Source organism: Vitis vinifera, chromosome 19, assembly GCF_030704535.1.
Source record: "Vitis vinifera cultivar Pinot Noir 40024 chromosome 19, ASM3070453v1".
NCBI lineage: Eukaryota > Viridiplantae > Streptophyta > Magnoliopsida > Vitales > Vitaceae > Vitis > Vitis vinifera.
Window position 1 is genome coordinate 7,448,793 of NC_081823.1, and position 19,129 is coordinate 7,467,921.

Consider the following 19,129-nt stretch of genomic DNA (forward strand, 5'->3'; position numbering starts at 1 on the left):
TTTGATGGCTTACAAGAATTTGTGAAACTTCTTTTGTGGCTGCTATTGCGGGAAATTAATCAAATGGGAGCATTGTGGGCTGTCTGAGTATAGTTTTTCTACATTTCCTTTTCTACACTTGTATCCAAAAATCACCTTCTCTGGTATCCTTCTATTTGAGGACTCCCGAGTACTTTTTCTTCTTTCCCAACACCTTATCCCTTTCTCAACATTAAAAGCCATAGTCTGGAGTTCATCAGGGTTGAAACCCTCCAAGTTTTGCAACCCCACAAAGAGGGGGAGCTTGCAAATCACAAGACTATTATTTGTTAGATTAATTAAAGCTGATGAATTTTAACATGTTTTGTGATTTGGGTGTAGATTAATTATATGAAGGAGGCATCAAAAGTAACAGGTTGAAACAAACCGACAAGCCACGTCTCTAGAATTTCTTTAATGGTATGGTTAGACAAAATCTTCACTCTGACACACCAAGATGAGAACGTGTACCCATTCACAATAGGAATCATTCAATCGCGTCAGAAAATGGACAATCAGTCTCTCTGAAGCTCTCCCTTTTTCCATCTATAAATGCGGGTTACTCCCACTGCACTCACTCATCCATCCCTTGAGCAAACAATCTTCTTGTGAGTTTTTTTCAGTCTTCGTTCCCCCAACAAAATGGCATACTCCAAGGTTTTTCTCCTTCTTGGCCTTCTGTGTTCTGTCGTTCTTGTCCTCTCCTCTGAGGTGTCAGCCAGAGAGCTAGCTGAGGCTGCTCAAACCCGTGAGTTCCCCACTCTTTTAGACACTTTGTATGCATCACTTGCTACTATGCACATTCTCTTGAGCTGCACAATAGCACATGCCAGTCAATGGTGTTTTTGCTCTAACTGATAGATTAACAAATAAGCAAAGTACCTTTCTAATTATAATTAAACCATGGATATATCTTGGAGAATTTCCTCACCACTCCTTAGCAGAATCAATACCGTGACTAACTAATAACGCCCGGCCTTTTTTTACTCTTTCTAATGGTAGAAGGGAGTGTGGAAGAAGCTAAACACTGGGGACATGGACACGGGCATGGACACTGGGGACATGGACATGGGCATGGTCATGGCCACAGGCATGGACACCATGGCAAACCCGGACATGGTGGTGCTGCTGAGACAGAGGAAAATGAAAGTGAAGCAGGCGAGAATTAGGCAGAAGCACTTCTAGCTGCTGTATGTGCACGCATACACCGTGCAAATAAGGTTGTGTAATTTACGTAAGTTAGTGTGTCAATAAGGCATGTGTGATCAGTGGTTGCCACTAGAGTCCCTAAGTAAGATGGATGCATGGGTTTGCCAAAAATATTAAAGAATCATTATGTTAGTTTATTAGCCTGAAATGAGAACTTTCTCAGGGCTCCTTTGCATCTGTTTTTGGCTTTTAATACCAAGAAAAAAGTTAATGAAGCAGAAAGAATATGGAAATTCAACTTAACCAATTTGCCACGTCTCTAAATTTTCTCCATTTTCTTCCTTGACATGACTCAAACATATGAGAGAAAACGTTGATTAATTCTCTTTCACATGTAGCTAAGGACTTGGCGTAATCTCAATGGAATATTCCAATTCACTAGATACCTCTAAAATTAACACTTCCGAATCAATCATGTGAACCCACCGGACGGTCTCTTACTCTCCCAGTCAATACAAATCATTTTAGCAGTCTTTTACCTTATTTTATGTTTTGAAAATGGCTTTCTCTAAAGCTTCTCTTCCTCTTGGCCTTATGATTGGTGTTGTGTGTTCATCATCTCCTTTGGGTTTTCAGCTTGGGAGTTAGCTGATGCAGCAGCCCAAACTTAAAGAATCTCTATGAATTGTTTTTTTCAACAGGCTCAATGATATCCTTTTATATATAATTTAACATTTTATTTTTAAATCATGAAACTCTGAAGGATGCCAATTAGTATGGTGGATATGGACATGGCTACCGGCACCATGGCCAACCTGGTCATGGTGGTGCTGGAGAGGAGATGGCAGATGAACCAGAAGGTCGCAGTTAGATTGTTCATCCTTATTGGTACAGTACAACAACATGGGGTGGATGATTCAGCATAGCTGGGCTTTATCTCTGTGTTTTCTCATGTTGTTTCTAACCCTTTGTGCAATATATTTGAGTGCATATCAGCGCATGATATATGCAAAATAATCAAAGTAAATGTTGCTGCTTGTGAGCGTCTCTTGTCAAAGTATATATAAGAAAATATATACTTGAATAGAGATTAGTTAGTGAGAATCAAGTTTGAAAAAGAATTATGAGGTTGTTTGATGTGAGGACAAATGAAAGAACAATGACGTGAGAGGTGACGCAACCATAAGCATGATATATACTATAGGGCTTAGGATGCATCCCCATGTAGAAATGTAGGGCCCCAAGTCCCTGAGTTGCATGTGAGGTTTAACTTAGAGCTCAAAGCCAAGAGCCATCACGCTCACCCTTGGGTCACTCAGCGGTATTCTCTTCAGGACTTCGTGACGTGAGGAGGGACGTATGCAATGTACATGATTGGTCGAAGAATTTTGTTATCCAAGAGATCATTCTGAAGAATATCTTTGAACCACGATATGACATGCTAATATCATTGAAGTTAAATCAGCAACTTTCTAAAAATATTGGTAAAAAAAAAAAAAAAAGTTAAAATGATCATAAAATTTTCAATTTATTTCCATAAAAAGATCATTTAAAAGCTTATTTAATAATTCTTATAATTTTTTTAATAAAATTTGAGATTTTTTTTCTTCCAAATAAGTATAAAATCTTTTGAAAGTGATGAAATATTTTACTTAGAAATTATCTATTATATAAAAATATGTCTAACATAATAAATGTCTTGATATCTAAACTTTTAATGAAATGATGTATCGATTAAGAATTTGATATTTATCATTCTCTAAAGTTCAAATGATCATGAAAAATTTTGAAATTTTCAAATGATGGAAGAGAATATACCATGAAAAAATTATTTAACAAAATATAAAATACAAAATGATAAAAAAAAAAAATTATAAGATGGAAAAAAATTCAGATAAGGTTAGTATATAAGAAACAAAGTGATAAAAATAGAATAAAAGAAAACAATAAATAAAGGTGTTATTATATTTCCTCTTTAATTTTATTTAACTTAACAAAGTAAAGATTAATTTCACTCATTTAGATTAAGTATATTAAGTTGTTGATGTTTGGATTAAATATACTTAGTTATTATTAACCTAACATTTGGGTAAATAAGGAAATACAAATAAATGAAATAACAAATAAATAGGATTACAAAATGTATTTGATGAAATTTCAAATTTATGATGATTATGTATAATTCAAACCTTAAGAGAGGAGAGTGAAATTAATTTTATAAAATAGATTTATTTTTATTTTTTAAAATCTCTAGTTATATATAAGAATTTTCTTTCTTTTTTTAATTTATGGGGAATAATACATAAGATGTTTTTTTTTTCTTACATACCAATTTTATTTGTCACCTATTATGTTGAGTTGTCCGAAGTCTAATTGTATTGTATATTGGTTCCAAATCACTATCCTCTTGTCACCTAACTTGAAGTTGTACATTTACCAAATCATCACCTAACTTAAAGTTGTACACTTAACTAATCTAACTAAAATACTTAATCCTTAATGAATACCACAATCATCTTAAAAAATCTTCTACAAAAGCTACGAGTCTCTAGAAAGTCTCTAAAACTATACGACAGAAAACCCATGAGGCAAGAAGCTTATAAAAAGCCTTTAAATTCCTTCAAGTGAGGAAAGAGATAGAGAGTTCCATCTCCAAGCAGAACCACCTTCAAATAGTTTGAGAAAAACCTCCACATCTGAAAAAATTTGCAAAAACATAGAAAGACTATTGTAAGTGTTGAGACGTCATTTGTTTTTATTTTTGGCTCTGGCCAGCCGTACCACCGAACTGTACCAGACGGGGGCATCACACCCGGAATGGGCCAGGACCAGAGTGGCCTCCCTAGGATTCGAATTCAAGACTAAGGTCTTTTTGGTTGCACTTCTGGTACCATTTGAGCTACTAGCTCTTGAGTTCGAATCCTGGGGAGGCCACTCTGGTCCTGACCCATTCCGACTGTGATGCCCTCGTTTGGCACAGTTCGGTGGTACGACTGGTCAGAGCCAAAAATAAAAACAAATGACGTCCCAACAGTAAGCACAAGAATAATGAGAAGTCACATGTCATTCAATTTTTGTTTTGCACCAAAGCAGAAGAAATAAAAGAAAACAATTTCTTGGAAGCTTCATAATCAAGGAGCTTACAAATAGCTTCTCCCAACCAAATTAAAGAGGGCAAATCCTTCTCCTCTATTGAATCCCTCTCTATATCCACTAAACAGATGAATAAAAATTCAGTTAGTCATGAAAGAATTTTAGTACCTTCATACGCTTTCTTGTAATTGTAGATCAATTTTTGTAGTTAGATAGATGAATCAAATGGTTCTAGTCAATTTTTAAGTGATATTTTAAGTATTTTATGCATGTATTAATTTATTCTAATTTTCATATTATATAATAAGTTATTAATTAGGACAATTGTTTTTGGTTCTAGTGAATTTTTAAGCGATACACATGTCTCCAGGAAACTGGATATCTCCAGAAAAGATTTTAAGTTCAATCCTTTTTTTTTTTCTCTCCACTCGGACCAATCCACTTACTCGGCTTCTTGTATTTAAAGTGATTCGTGTATCTACTCCAATGATACTATTGTTCCGTACCATTATGGAAGCAGATCCGGGTAAAATATGCACTTCCTCGGGAATGAAAAAAAATCGATCTACTTTCATTTGGTATTTTGGCTTAAATTCTTTGACTCCTCGATATTCAATCAAATCCTCTTTTTTAACGATTGAATGCGCCTCTATAGTCCCATATTTAGTATTAGTTTATTCTAATTTTCCTATTATACACTAAATTATTAGGATAATTGATTTTATGAATAGGAGTAAAGGCAATTATTGTATTTTGTGGGATCATTTTGCATACTCTTTTATTATAGTGAAAAATAGTAAAGTGTACGTAACTCTTATTAAGAGGAAACCGCTATAAGTCCTATCTATGCTTTACCTATTCCATGCATGACCCACATACCCATTCTCAATCCTTCATGTGGGATCGAATTTAATCATAGCAGTTGGCAAGAAAAATAATTCTCTCTAACCTCTTTGTTATAAGGTTACATTAATGACACAATAGAGTGCTTCAATTAGTTTTTCTTTAACAATCCATTAACGTATCGACATGAATAAGGATCAATGGAAGAGATGTGAGCAGGGACGCAACCATAATATAGGAATTAGAATCTAGTACCTAATTAAGCCTTTGAAATGAATGCAAGTTAAGGATAATTTAAGTTCAAATTAACCCAGCCAAGGCCTATCTCCTATGGGTTACTCAATACCATTATTTGGGATATATGCAATATCATTTCCTGATCATTGAAGGAATTCTGTAATCAAAGATATTATGATGATATTTTTGAACTGCAATAGGATAAAGTAATGTCATATTGTGGAGAATTTTGAATTAATGCGTGCAAGCTTAGTGATGTTTGATAATTGTTTTTTAAAACAGTTTTAAAAAACAGTTGTTAAGAATAATTTTTTAAAATTGTTTTTTAAAGTTCTGTGGAATAAAAGTTTGTTTGAAAATTTAAAATGTTTTTAACTTGTTTTTAATATTTTAAACATGTTTTAAAAATAATTTTTATATATAATACTTTATTTTTAATTATTCTATATATTTGTATATTTATTATTTTTAAATAATTCTTAAAAAATAAGGGAAAATAAAAAAATAATTAAAAGATATTTTTTGAAAATACCATATTTTATATTTTTAATTAAAATAAAAAATAAAAAATGGTTTTTAGTTATTAAAAATATTTTTTTTTAAAAGAAAAATTATTTTTGAAAACAATTATTTATAAGCAGAAAGAAAAAAAAATATGTTTTTTTAGTGTTCCACTATCAAAATTCTAACTATATATATACATATGTTTGACCTCCCTAAATATCGAAATAAATGCCCACCAACAGGATATTGGTAGGTGTATATAGTACATCTAAAAGAACAAGTAATTGAAACTTTTTTCCTTTTCCCTGATTTACTCTCTCTTTCTCTCGCCTTCCATTATGAACTTTTGAAATAGGTTTTTGAGAGAGCTAAGAAAATTGAATCCCACGAACGTGAGAGTCCCAACAAAAGTGACTTCTGGCAAAACCATGTGAATAAAAGCTTTACTGCTATTTTTGGTTTATTCTTTGGAGCCTCATTCTACAGTCCACAGAAGCCCGCAAAAGTGGTTCTACACCAACATATTACTAGCAATTACCATGTGATTATGGAACCTCTTTTGTGGCAGTAAACGTATTGTGGGTTGTGAAGTATAAGTTTTTTGCTGCATCCTGGGCTTTCTGGACAGTCTCAACTCCAATATATACACATAAGGTTCAACTTTAAAGGCTATAAAATAAGGTTTAAAAAGTACTTATAACGATAACTTGTTCTTAAGGTTGTACAGATTGCTTCCTACAAACATAGATACATGGGATAAATATTTGGTGTTTATGCATAAATGGTATGGGCTCTTTAGACAAAATGTTGAGTTTTACTCATAGAAGGCAAGGGGCATTTACACTACAAATCAATCAATGGGACCAGAATGTAGACAATCAATCTTTCAACTTCTCTTTCTATGCATATATACATAGGGGGTCTTCACGATGCTTGCACTCACCCATAAATCCCCTATCCAACAATGTCCTTTTGAGTCTCTCCTTAGTCTCCTAAGAAAATGGCTTTCTCTAAGGCTTTTGTACTCCAGGGCCTTCTCTTTGCTGTTCTTCTCATCCTCTCTAAGGTTTCAGGAAGAGAGATAGCTGAGGCTGCTCAAACCCCTGAGTTTCTCGCATTCTTAAACCTTACTTTTTGCCTTTCATCTTTGAATCTTTGCCACCATGCATGCGCCCACATAGTCTTGATCAGCACAGCACACCCCAATGCCAGTGAATGGTGTGTAAAATGTTCACCAACTTTTCCTAGTGTCTCACAATATTTGCAAGCATTCCAGTTGAGGCTTTCTGCCAAATCAAGAGCCTCTAGTCCTGTACATCATGCCACGGAGGACATATACTTGCTCTTGATTTAAGAAACCTTTAAGAATAGGCATCGAAGAATGTTCTCTCTAAATTGCCTTTGTGACAGGTTTAGTTTCATCAGTGTTTAGTTACAACTTTTCCCCTACACATTTGAGGTTTCAGATTTTCTTGGCTGAGAAAAATCAAGTAATAGTTCAGTGAATACGAAGAAAATCTTTCTCTATAACCACACAGCGAATAACAGATGAGAATCTTGGAATTTCCCTTGCCACTTCTCAACAGAATCAAGCACTGTGGCTGATTCAACCTTTTTTTTTTTTTTGTTTTCCTCTTTCCAGTGACAGAAGGAAGTGTAGAAGAAGCTAAGAACTGGGGACATGGATATGGACACGGGCGCTGGGGATTTGGATATGGACATGGACAAGGCCACTGGGGATTTGGACATCGACACGGCCACCGGGGACATGGACAAGGGCATGGCCATTGGGGACACGGACACGAAGGCATACCCGGACACAATGGTGCTGGTGGGAAAGTGGATTTTAGCATATTAGCCTATTTTCTTTTTGTTATTTTTCATTTTTGTTAATACCTATAGTTGGTGAGGTGTTTGTTTTTTTAGATGAGCTTTACAGCTCCATTTGCGTGAACTTCTGTGAGGTAAAGCTCTTTAGCTCCTCTGTTTTCTATCCCTGTACAACAATCAATCAAGGAAAGAGAATCAGTCAATTTCTCTCCATTTTCCCTTGTAATAGTGAAGAAGGAAACCGAAGCTGGTCAGAATTAGATAAAACACCCCAGTTGCTGCATTTGCACAACTACTATAACGTCTGAGGTTCTGCTGTTTATATAAATTTGTATATAAATAAGTCATGTGGTGAGGAGCAGCAGCCACAATATCCCCTCAAGAAGATGGTTGAATTAGTTTGCCTAGCTAGACCTTCAAGCATGTGAAAAACTAGCACAAAAGAAAAGATGGTCGGTAAGTTGGCATTTAAAGACTTATCCCATTAAAAGAAGTCGGCCCAAGCGCAGCTTGCTGAATGATTTTCTTTACTTGGTTCCTATTCAACTTCTTTACATACTGAAAGGGAATATTTGTGCCAAAACCACCCTTCCCCAAAATGGTTCAAGTGCAATAAAAATGTGTTCATAGGATTCCTCACAGTTTATGAAAACTTTTATTTCAATGGTTCAAGTAAAATAAATTGGTCATTTTGGCCATTAAATATTGACCAAAATGATTCCTTTCACCACATGCTTTTCTTTTTATCTTTTTCCTTAAAGGCCATCTTGTTCCGAAAAATACCTGGAAAAGAAAAAAATTATTAATGAAAATGATTTTCTCATATTTTGTTTCATTATAAAAATATAAAAGAAAATAACATATAACTAAAATTAATTTAAAATTTATATATTTTTAAATTATTTAATCTTATTATAATAGAGAAAAATAAGTAAAATGAGTTTAAAGAAATATATAAAAATAATTTATTAAATTTAAACTTATTTTTATTTTCCTTCACTTTCTTTTTCTTCTCTATTTTCTTTCCTTCGTGCTTTCCCTCAAATTTTCTTGAAACCAAACATAGCCTAAAGAAATCAGTTTGAAACCACATCTAGAAATTGTGGTTTTTAGTACAAATTTAGAAATTCCTCTATCAGCTTTAATATACATTTGGAAACTAGGTTTTTAATTTTTTTTAAAAAGGGCTTTATAGTCTTCTGTGGATCACCTTGAGGCTTCAATATTTTAGGGACCCAAGAAAGACTATGACTAAGGGATATGATTCGCGGAACCAGTTTTCAAAGTAAAATTATGTTGTTTTTTCAATTGATCTTGGGGAACTGCATCTTCAAAAACGATTCAAGTGTCTTTTTGGCTTTGGAAACAGGAAAAATAAATGATGGTGAATTGTTTCCACATATCAAGAGAGGGGCATATAGATATATAATTCACTCACTCATCCATTTCCTCGAGCAAATTGATCATCTTCTTCTGAGTCTCTTCTTAATCTTCATTTCCCAAAGAAAATTGCTTACTCTTGAGACATTTTTCCACATGGCCTTTTGTTTGTTGTTATGAAGTGCCTTGTTTTCTTTAGAGGAAGGGGCTTTGAGGTTTTCGAGGTCAAGGCTGATAACGGGTGCTTCATGCAGTTATGGTTTGAAACTCTATGTCACTTGTGTAGCAAGGGGGAAGCCATAAGGTGGGGTTGTGAGTTCTAATGCTAGCTAAGTGGTAGAGGCCAAGGCAATAGAGTTTTGCATTCTTATACCCTTAAATGAATTATCAAAGGATGAGCATTTTGGCAATGTGATACAAAGACAGTACGACCCTGAAGATTGCACTAGTGTGGGGTAGCACAAGGATTAAGTTTGATTATAGCTGACGGATTGACTACAAATATATTCTGGCCATGATTACATGTTTTACATTTTAAACATCTCTTTAAATGTTATATTATGATAACTTTCGTATACTAACTTTATTATATGATATGTCATGACTGTTCAATGGATTTCAATTCACTCTATTTAATGGACAAGAAGCAAATAGGTTTACTTAAAGGTTGAGCCAAAGTTAGTTCCCAAGAGTGAGCCTTAAAGCATGTGCCTATTGGCTTATTTGGTTATCCTTAGTTACATTGGGCATGTGCCTTTGAGGCATATTGCTAATTTGAGGTTGTACCTGTCCTTAAAACTTTGTTAATGCTATGGTCTTATGCTTTTATTTTCTTTTTTAGTAGTCTTTGATTTTGCTTCACAGCATGCCTCTTACCTTCAGCTACAAACTCCATCTTCATTCCATAAACTTTCCCTTTTATGATCTAAAACATTTATAGTGATATAACTAACACTTCCATACTCAATAGACACAACTATTTTTTGTTAGATGGAAGATGCTGATTTCATTTGAAGAAGTAACTGAATAATTTTTGACATACAGTATGATCCACTAATATCCAATCTAAAAGAACTGAATCCCCAGAAAGTGAGTTCTCACCAAAAGTGAAATCAGGCAGAACCATGAGAGAAAAAACTTCCCCAACTTGAAAATTCCCCAGAAACTTCTACTTTGCTGCTATCTTTGGTCTTATCATTTGGAGCTTCATCCTTCAGTATAAAGACAAGAACAAAAGTGGTCCTATACCATTATATTACAAGCCATTACCATGTGATATTAATGTTGGCGAAACGTCGTATTTTATGGATTACGATAAATTCAGAAACTTCTTGTGGCTATAGTTGCATTGTAGGTGGTGATTGGTGGAGTATAATTTGGCTACATCTGGATTGCTTGGATGGTTCCAAGATTGGGACTCAGGAGTCTTCCCTCATTGCAGGCAGGGGCTCTGAACTAATTTGAAAAGGTATTTCATCTTTGTATATACATTTTTTTCCTGAAGATTTCCAACATGTTGGGACAAAACACATAAAACAAGTCTTCACTAAGTGTGTTAGAAAAGCTATTGAAAATATGCTTCCTTTTTCTATCTGGTATCTCAATTAGTGTTTTTAGTACTCCCAACTTCCGCTTTTTGGCTTATAATTAACGCATACTTTATGAATTAACTTAACTCCATTGAACAAACTTTCCCCACTGCATTAAATGGAGTTTGCAAGCCATGAGGCTTAAAGAAAATTCATTTGATTAACTTCTGTAATGGTGTGGTCATGTTAGACAAAATCAGGACTTACACAACAAGACAGCAAGTGAATTAGCATTGCAAACTAATTGATGAGATCACGAAAGGGAGAATTGGTTTCCCTGAACATCTCCCTCATTCATTGAGCTAATAATCTTCTGTTAAGCAAATAAAGTTTAGTTTATCTCAGTTTGGTATAAAATCCATACTTTTAGGTATATCAATGGGTCAGAAGTTCCAAAGTTCCCTCTGTTTTGGTTCTCTGTTTATGAACTGTCCCATTTGAGGCTCTGCTTAGCCAGAGGAAGTGCCAACTAATGCTGAGCTGCTGCTCATGGCGAAGTTAACTACCCTAACAGCTAAAGAATATGAACTCCAATAGAACATCAACACACCTTTAATAGCACCATATTCTTCAATATGATATTAAAAACTCTGTAGTTTTTCTCAGATTTAAGAGCATTATTCTATATCCTATCTGCCTTACATCTCTCTCATAACTAAACCAACCCAGATTTGCCACCATACTGTCTCCTGTCTTGTGGCTAAACCAAACAATAAGCCTGTCACTAAGATCAACCACCCTGAAATACTGATTTAGCCCATGGTTTGTCATCTTCATAAACCTGAATAACTGCCCAATCGATAGAGGAGAAGATCACTGACTGCTGCCTGCAAATTCTGAGTAACCTTAATTTTTGTTGTTGATCAAACAATTCCATACAATAAACCATCCATGGCCCACCAAAATATGCAATTTTTAATCCCTGGTTTGCCATCAACATAATTTGTGAGGATATAAAAGTCATTATCTTATGTCGTTTGGAGAACTAAGTCAGAGATTTTTCAACATTGTTGCATTGAATGGGGGTATCTTTTCCCTAACAAGCTCAAAAAAAAATTTAATTTCTCCAACGACTCGGTCGATGACCCCGGCTCTTATCAGTGGCGGAAAAAACAGCCAGAAGCTGGTAACCATCACGAACCCCACGGTGAGCGGCGCCGAAACAGCCCAATGCAGCCTCCACCGGCCTGAAAACAGTGACTTGAGACCAATCTCCACCACCACGCACAGTCCATGCAGTACAAAGAAGCACGTCATTTCCCACGAGGGGCTCGCACGTATGACGTAGTAGAACAACAACTCGTGCACCAAACCGGATACCACAAACGTCGCCACCACCGCCGGCAGTGGCGACAACTGTCTGCTGACCACCTTCTCCGCCGCAGATTTCATGGGCTTATATACTATTTGGCGCAGCAGATTCGTTACCATGAGGTTCCACCTCCGTCCCCAGAAGTCTTGCAGGGAAGTTGACAAATACGGCTCGTCCGACGGCTGCTCCACCTCCAGCCCCACCATGGACTTCACCAGTGAGTTGCAAAGACTGAAAACAATCTCTATAAACAGAAAAACTTGGCAACAAAGCACGCCCAAGAAGATATTGGGGTGTATTAGCTCTTTATAGTCATACAACCCGATGAAAAGACCAAAACCCAAAACTTTGACTGCAAAATTCAGAGGCAATTTCGGGGGTTTATATGGGTGTTGCTGATTTTGCTTGATTTTGATGGGGAGACAAGCAATGATGATGAAGATGGGGAGAGACTTTGGTCGGCCGGTGACGAGAGGGCCTAAATCAAAGGATAAGAGGGCGAGTTTGAAAGTAGCGAGCCAGGATATGAACAAGGCGGTGAAGCCGGAGAGAAGAATGGATGAGAAAAGGGAAGGAAGGGTGACAAAAATGGAAAAGATTGGGAGGAGAGAAAGGAGTCTGAGCTTGCCTTTGGGGATTTTTGAGACAATGAAATAGGCGTAGCAGAGAGATGCAAGAACAGAGAGACATACCGTGATCAAGCTCCTGATATCGCCTTCCATTTTCACTAGATTTTTCTGCTGTTAGATCTTTTTTATGGTGTCAATATATGCTTTTGGAGTGTGGATGGAAGGTTGGGTCTGTTGATCACCAATGGGGGAGTAGACAATGGCGTCTGGGCCTCTACTTTCTTGTCATCTCTTTTATGGAATCGCCTTTCTGACCCTCGAATACCCTCTGTCGGAGAACTTTATTCTTGAAATGAAAATCCTTCCATATTTTCCGGATTTAACCTCTTGTCAGAAAATCTCTTCTTTCTCATGTAAAAGATATGTAATAAAATTACACTTTTATTTTTATTTTTTATTTTCATTTTACAAATATTATGTAGAAAAAAAAAATCATAACCAAAAGTTATAAAAATAATGTATAAAATATGTAAAATCCTCATTATGAGAACGAGAAGTTATATGAGAAATTACAAAGTTAAACATAGTTAGAAGTTATTCATGTAATTTTTAATCTATTATATAATTTTTAGTTATAAAAACAAAATTATATAGTCAAAAGTTATATAATGAATATTTCACTGTTATATAAATTTCCTTATTTTTATTATGACAAAATAATCTATTTCGTTAATATTACTTAATATTAATGCATTTTTTAATATATTTATAATAATATTATAGCAATAAGATATTGCAAAATCTTAAATCATTATATTTTTATCCATAAATATTACTTAATTGGTAAAATATTGCTAGATAATTTATTCATTTTTGTATTTCAATAAATTGAAATATTATTCCAATTAAATTATTTCATATATAGTTTTCAAATAATGTCAAACCTTACCAAACTTGAATTTATTGCCCTCGATATTTAAGGCAAAAACTACTTATATTAGATTGTGAATGCTAAAATTCACCTAGATGCATCTAATCTTGGAAATGATATTAAAGAAGAAAATGATATATGCTCGTGGAATCATGTTGAAGCTTTAATATTCCTTCATCACACTAATGAAGGATTAAAATGTGAATACCTTACCTTCAAAGATCATTTCATCTTTTAGAATAATCTAAAAGAATAATATGACCATCAAAAGATTATAATCTTTCCTAAAGTATGCTATGATTGGATGTATTTGAAATTACAAGATTTCAAGTTAGTGACTATAACTCAATTTTATTCAAAATTAACTCACAATTAATGCTATGTGAAGAGAAAGCCATTAAAAAATATACACTTGAAAAAATATTTACCACTTTTCATGCCTCGAATGGACTTCTATAGTAACAATATCAAAATAATTTTTAAACTAAATAATATAAATTAATTTCATGTCTTCTTGTGATTGAACAAAATAATGAAATTTTCAGTCACAATCATGGTAGACACAATTCTTAGCGCCATGATGATTATAATCATTCTCAGAATAGAAAAAGCAATTCAAACTACTACAAGTGGAATAATTCAAAAACACAACCTGAAAAATGATAGAACCACAAGCAAACATAGGATTCTTGATAAATATACTGCAATTAAAAAAAATAATATTTAAAATACCATAGTTTGGAAAATAATTCCAATTCTACGTCACTTTTAAACACGTAGGATAGATATGAAAACCCATTCCCCCCTTTCCATTTCCCTTCCCGTTTTTCTTCTCTTCCCTTCTCGTTTTTCTTCTCTGCATCAAAACTCCTCTGCCCGAAAACCCACTATCCCACACGCTGATCATGAGGTGGAGATCCTTGCTTCAACACCAATAGGAAGAAAGTGAAGTACAGATCTGAGAAACCATTGCCCCTGGTGTTTTCTGTAAGTTTTGTGGTTATATTTGGTGGTGTGGTTGTGTTTGGTCACCGAGAAAGTGTGGGAAAGTTGTAAAAAAAATAAAGTTTTTGTTTTTTTTTTTACAATGAAACTGAGTAGACTAAAAATAATGGAGAAAGTTTTAATTTTTTTTGTGGTTTGACTTGTTGTGATTCTGTTTGGTTGCCAAGAAAGTGTGAGAAAGTTGAAAAAAAAAATTTCCCAATATTTCCTACCAGTCCAGCCCGCGCACAGGGTATCTGTCCAATTTTTTTTTATTAAAAAACATAAGCTATTTGGTAATCTGATCATGATTTGAGGAGAAAGGTGATCATGATTTGAGGGGAAAGGTTGTGTTTTTCAGCGTGGCTCAAAAATCGTGGATTTAGGGTTTGTGAAATTTCAATCCAATGGCACAAAAGCAAAGAGACCCCTGGACAGATCCAGAAAGCACGGAGCAAAAAAAAAACATTTTTTTGTTTGTTTTTTTAGGGGGTTTTGCATGGACTTTCCCGGAAAGCAAATGGGAGATGGATGGATTTTCTTGGGAATCAAACGGGGATTGCACAGACTTGGGAATCAAACGGGGGTTGCAACAAAATAAAAAAATAATAACCTGATTAGATTAGTACCTACAATAATTGAAATTGAAAATTTGTTTTTTTAGGGGGTTTTCCATGGATTTTCCCGGAAAGCAAATGGGGAATGGATTTTCTTGGGAATCAAACGGGGATTGCACAAACTTGGGAATCAAACGGGGGTTGCAACAAAATAAAAAAATAATAACCTGATTAGATTAGTACCTACAATAATTGAAATTGAAAATTTGTTTTTTTAGGGGGTTTTCCATGGATTTTCCCGGAAAGCAAATGGGGGATGGATTTTCTTGGGAATCAAACGGGGATTGCACAAACTTGGGAATCAAACGGGGGTTGCAACAAAATAAAAAAATAATAACCTGATTAGATTAGTACCTACAATAATTGAAATTGAAATTGAAATTTAAATTCAAGGAGACATTTTCAGTATAAACCAATTTTTTAAAAATTATGAAAGGTGTCCGAATATAATTCCATTTTTTTGTAATTATGGAAGGTGTCTCTTCAAGAGACACCTTCAGCATAAATTCAAAATTTTCCACTGTTTGAATGGAAATTATGGAAAGTGTCTTTTGAACAAGCACTCACATTTCACAATTCCCAAAAAATGGAATTATATTGAAGGTGTCTCTTCAAGAGACACCTTCTATTATTTTAAAAAAATTGGTTTATACTGAAAGTGTCTCTTTCCACAATTTTCATACATTAAAGAGAGACATCTTTAGCTTTAAAATCATTTCCACAAATAAAATACATATTGGATTTTGTGGAATTGTGTAAAGTGTCTTTCCAAGAGACACATTTAGTATAAATATAATTTTTTGGAATTCTAGAAGGTGTCTCTTAAAGAGACACCTTTGGTATAAATTAAATTTTTTAGGAATTGTAGAAGGTGTCTCTTCAAGAGACATCTTTAGCTTTAAAATCAAATTTATAAGACATTCAAATTTTTGAGGAAAATGTCTTTTCAAGAGACACCTTTAATGAATATTGGATTTTTTGCCACGTGGAAAGTGTCTCCGCAAGAGACACCTTTAATACATATTGGATTTTTTGCCACGTGGAAAGTGTTTTTTCAAGAGACACCTTTAATATAAATCAAATTTTCTGAAATTGTAGAAGGTGTCTCTTCAAGAGACACCTTTAGCTTAAATTCAATTCTTTCATGATTTTGAAAATTGTGGAAGGTGTCTCTTCAAAAGACACCTTCCACGTGGCCAAAATTGCCGTAAATCTATCAATATTTTCAAAACTACCATTTTTTAATTATAATTTTTTAAAATTGCCGCAAAAGTTAAAAAAGCCCAGCAAACATACTTGTGAGAATGAATGGTATAAATGTGGTATGAAAGAACATTTGTCATGTACCTATCATACTTAAAAACATTCGGTTGACATTTATTAAGTTTTGATAAAAGCAAAAAGGAAAGAGGTTGAAATAAACTTCATTGATGGTGGTGATTGCACAATGGACTTAACCTATCTAGATGTTTCACACTTCTTTGAGAATCCCAATGGAAAAATTGAACATCTAATTAGTGATGGAAATGTGTGTTATGATTAAATGTTATGTTCCTATTTAGTTCTTTGCTAGTCGATTTACTATGTTATTCTCTTTTGAATAGATTATCTATAGTATACATTTTTTACAATTTATTTCACATTTTACTTTTTACATATGATCATTTCATATCTAAATTTTTTTCTTTATTTATATTTGAAGATATATGGATCTCTCTTACATTAATAAATTATAAGACATCCATTATGGATGCATGTCTCATAGATTACACTATAATACACACAATTCTTCGTTATAAAAAATATTTTTCCAACCTAACATTAACTAAGTCTAATGTTAATAACATATCAAGTCCTATCGACATAATTCAAGACTCTGGAAGAGCAACAATTATTTTACCTTATGGAATTAAATTCTGCATCAATGATGCTCTTTCTTCTACTAAATCCAATCAAAATCTTCTTAGTTTCAAATATATTTACTAAAATGGATAACATATTAAAACTACGAATAATGGTAGTAATGAATATCTTTTCTTTACTTTAATTATTTATGAGAAAAAACATATCTTGGAAAAGCTTCCTTTTTACTCATGTAGGTTATATCAAATAACTATTAAACCCATTAAATCATATGTTCTCATGAACCAAAAGTTCTATGACTCAAAAACTTCTATGCATTGACATGAATGCCTTAGTCATCTAGGATACTATATGATGCATTGTATCATTAAAGTTAATTCTTTTAGCCATCCTTTGAAGAACCAAAAGATTTTGATGCCCAATGATTATAATTGTGGTATATGCCTATAAGGCAAATTAATTATTAAACCATCATTTACTAAGATTGTATCTAAATCCCCAATCTTTCTAAAATGCATTCAAAATGACATTTGTTGACCTATTCATTCACCTAGTGAACCCTTTTGTTATTTTATTGTTTTAAATAATGTCTCAATTCATTGATCTCATGTTTGTCTTCTTTTAACTAGAATGTTGCCTTCACTAGGTTACTTTTTTTAATAATTTGACTTAAGACAAAATTCCTTGATCACTCTATTAAGACAATTTATCTTGATAATGTTGATGAATTCTTATCTCACACATTCCTTAATTATTGTACATTAGTTTGTATTGATGTTGAGCATTATGTTGCTCATACTCAAAATGGATTAGTTGAATCTCTTATTAAGCATTTGCAATTGATTGCTAAACCATTAATCTTGAGAATAAAATTGTCTTTGTCTACTTGGGGACATGATATTCTCCATGTTCCAACTTTAATTCAGATTCATCTTACAGCTAATTGTGAATTCTAACCTTTAAATCTTACTTTAGGTTATCAACCAAAATTTTCATATTTACATATTTTTTAGTTATGCTATCAATGTTCTCATTGCTCTATCACAACATTCTAAGTTAGGTCCTTAATATCGATTTGGTATATATGTTGATTTTAATTTTTCATCTATTATCTATTATCTTAAACCCTTAATAGGTGATGTTTTCACTACCCACTTTGCGAATTGTTATTTTGATGAAATGTTTTCTTGTTATTATAGAGAGACAAGTGACTGTTATTCTCTGTTGTCCAAAATACTAAGCCTTATATCTTTAATCAATCATTCATTCAATTATTGAGTTCAATTTTTCATTATTTTCCTGTAAGCCTTAATCCTAGGTTTTCATGCTATACACTCCAAGAGAATTCTTTAATCTCTCATGGGTGTGTTTTCACAAGGACAATTCATTAAAGAAAGATAAAGAACCATTCTTGAAAATTAAATAAATAAAAAATAATATATTAATTAATAATAATGGGAAAAAAAACAAACAAACAAACCAAGATCTTGACTTCATCTTTTTCTCTCCAACCTAAAAAAAATCCAAAAAACCTAAAAATTAAGTTTTTATAGTTTCCCCCAAAAAAACCTCACACGTGTTATGTTCCTATCGGCCACTTATTTTACAAATAATTACCTAAAAATAACTAAATAATAATAATAAAATCATTATTTCTAGTCGTGTGAGGCCCACTTAAGGTAAATAGAGTGCCTAAGATGAAATTCCTGAGGTGGAGGAAGTGAAACATCAAAGTGAAAGTTTGTGATTTCAAAATTAGGGTCATTTCGAAATGGATTTTAAATTTATAAGTTGAATTTTGAAATCATTTTGAAATGGTTCTTCCCACTCTACATAGTTGTCTTCAAATGACCATAACTTCTTTGTTTCACCTTCGATTTATGCACTATTTGAAGTTTTGGACTCCTAACTTCCCAAGCTTCGCAATGATGTATAGTTTGCCCAAAATTAACCTAAGAAAGTGCTCCATATTTTACTTTAAAGTTAAAGTATGTGTTGTTAATAGATTTCGAGTTCCAAATTTCCATATGAACTTGATTGTATTTTTTTCAAACCTCCTCTATTATGGTTGTTTTCCCTCTATCTTACTCCATAACATCTATTGCTAGTATTTCATACCTATGAGTTACTCATCAAACTTTTTCTTGGATTCTTCGTGGTTCACAAGTCTCGAGTCTCTCAATTATATATGTTAACCCCTTTTACTTTCT

General features: G+C 33.5%; 2 protein-coding genes and 1 non-coding gene across 3 annotated transcripts; 2 read left to right on the forward strand and 1 right to left on the reverse strand.

The window, feature by feature from the left end:
• The first annotated feature begins 218 nt into the window (after positions 1-218).
• Positions 219-1,474, forward strand: LOC100253748 (glycine-rich protein DC7.1). Its single transcript, XM_003634672.4, has 2 exons — positions 219-766; positions 1,021-1,474. The coding sequence occupies exons 1-2, from the start codon at positions 661-663 to the stop codon at positions 1,185-1,187; spliced, it is 273 nt and encodes a 90-aa protein (XP_003634720.1). The 5' UTR covers positions 219-660; the 3' UTR covers positions 1,188-1,474.
• A 4,970-nt stretch (positions 1,475-6,444) lies between these two features.
• Positions 6,445-7,975, forward strand: LOC100248652 (uncharacterized). Its single transcript, XR_009465257.1, has 2 exons — positions 6,445-7,254; positions 7,487-7,975. It is a non-coding gene; the product is annotated as an uncharacterized LOC100248652 (transcript).
• A 3,190-nt stretch (positions 7,976-11,165) lies between these two features.
• Positions 11,166-12,883, reverse strand: LOC100250445 (probable long-chain-alcohol O-fatty-acyltransferase 5). Its single transcript, XM_002276934.4, has one exon. The coding sequence runs from the start codon at positions 12,675-12,677 to the stop codon at positions 11,634-11,636; it is 1,044 nt and encodes a 347-aa protein (XP_002276970.2). The 5' UTR covers positions 12,678-12,883; the 3' UTR covers positions 11,166-11,633.
• Between the last annotated feature and the right edge of the window lie 6,246 nt (positions 12,884-19,129).

What these genes read in the sequence shown, in the direction of transcription:
- LOC100253748 (XM_003634672.4), top strand. Translation starts at nt 661, where the DNA reads ATGGCATACTCCAAGGTTTTTCTCCTTCTTGGCCTTCTGTGTTCTGTC. An exon ending in AGCTGAGGCTGCTCAAACCC is followed by an intron (nt 767 to 1,020) that starts GTGAGTTCCCCA and finishes TTCTAATGGTAG; the next exon opens with AAGGGAGTGTGGAAGAAGCT.
- LOC100250445 (XM_002276934.4), bottom strand. Translation starts at nt 12,677, where the DNA reads ATGGAAGGCGATATCAGGAGCTTGATCACGGTATGTCTCTCTGTTCTT.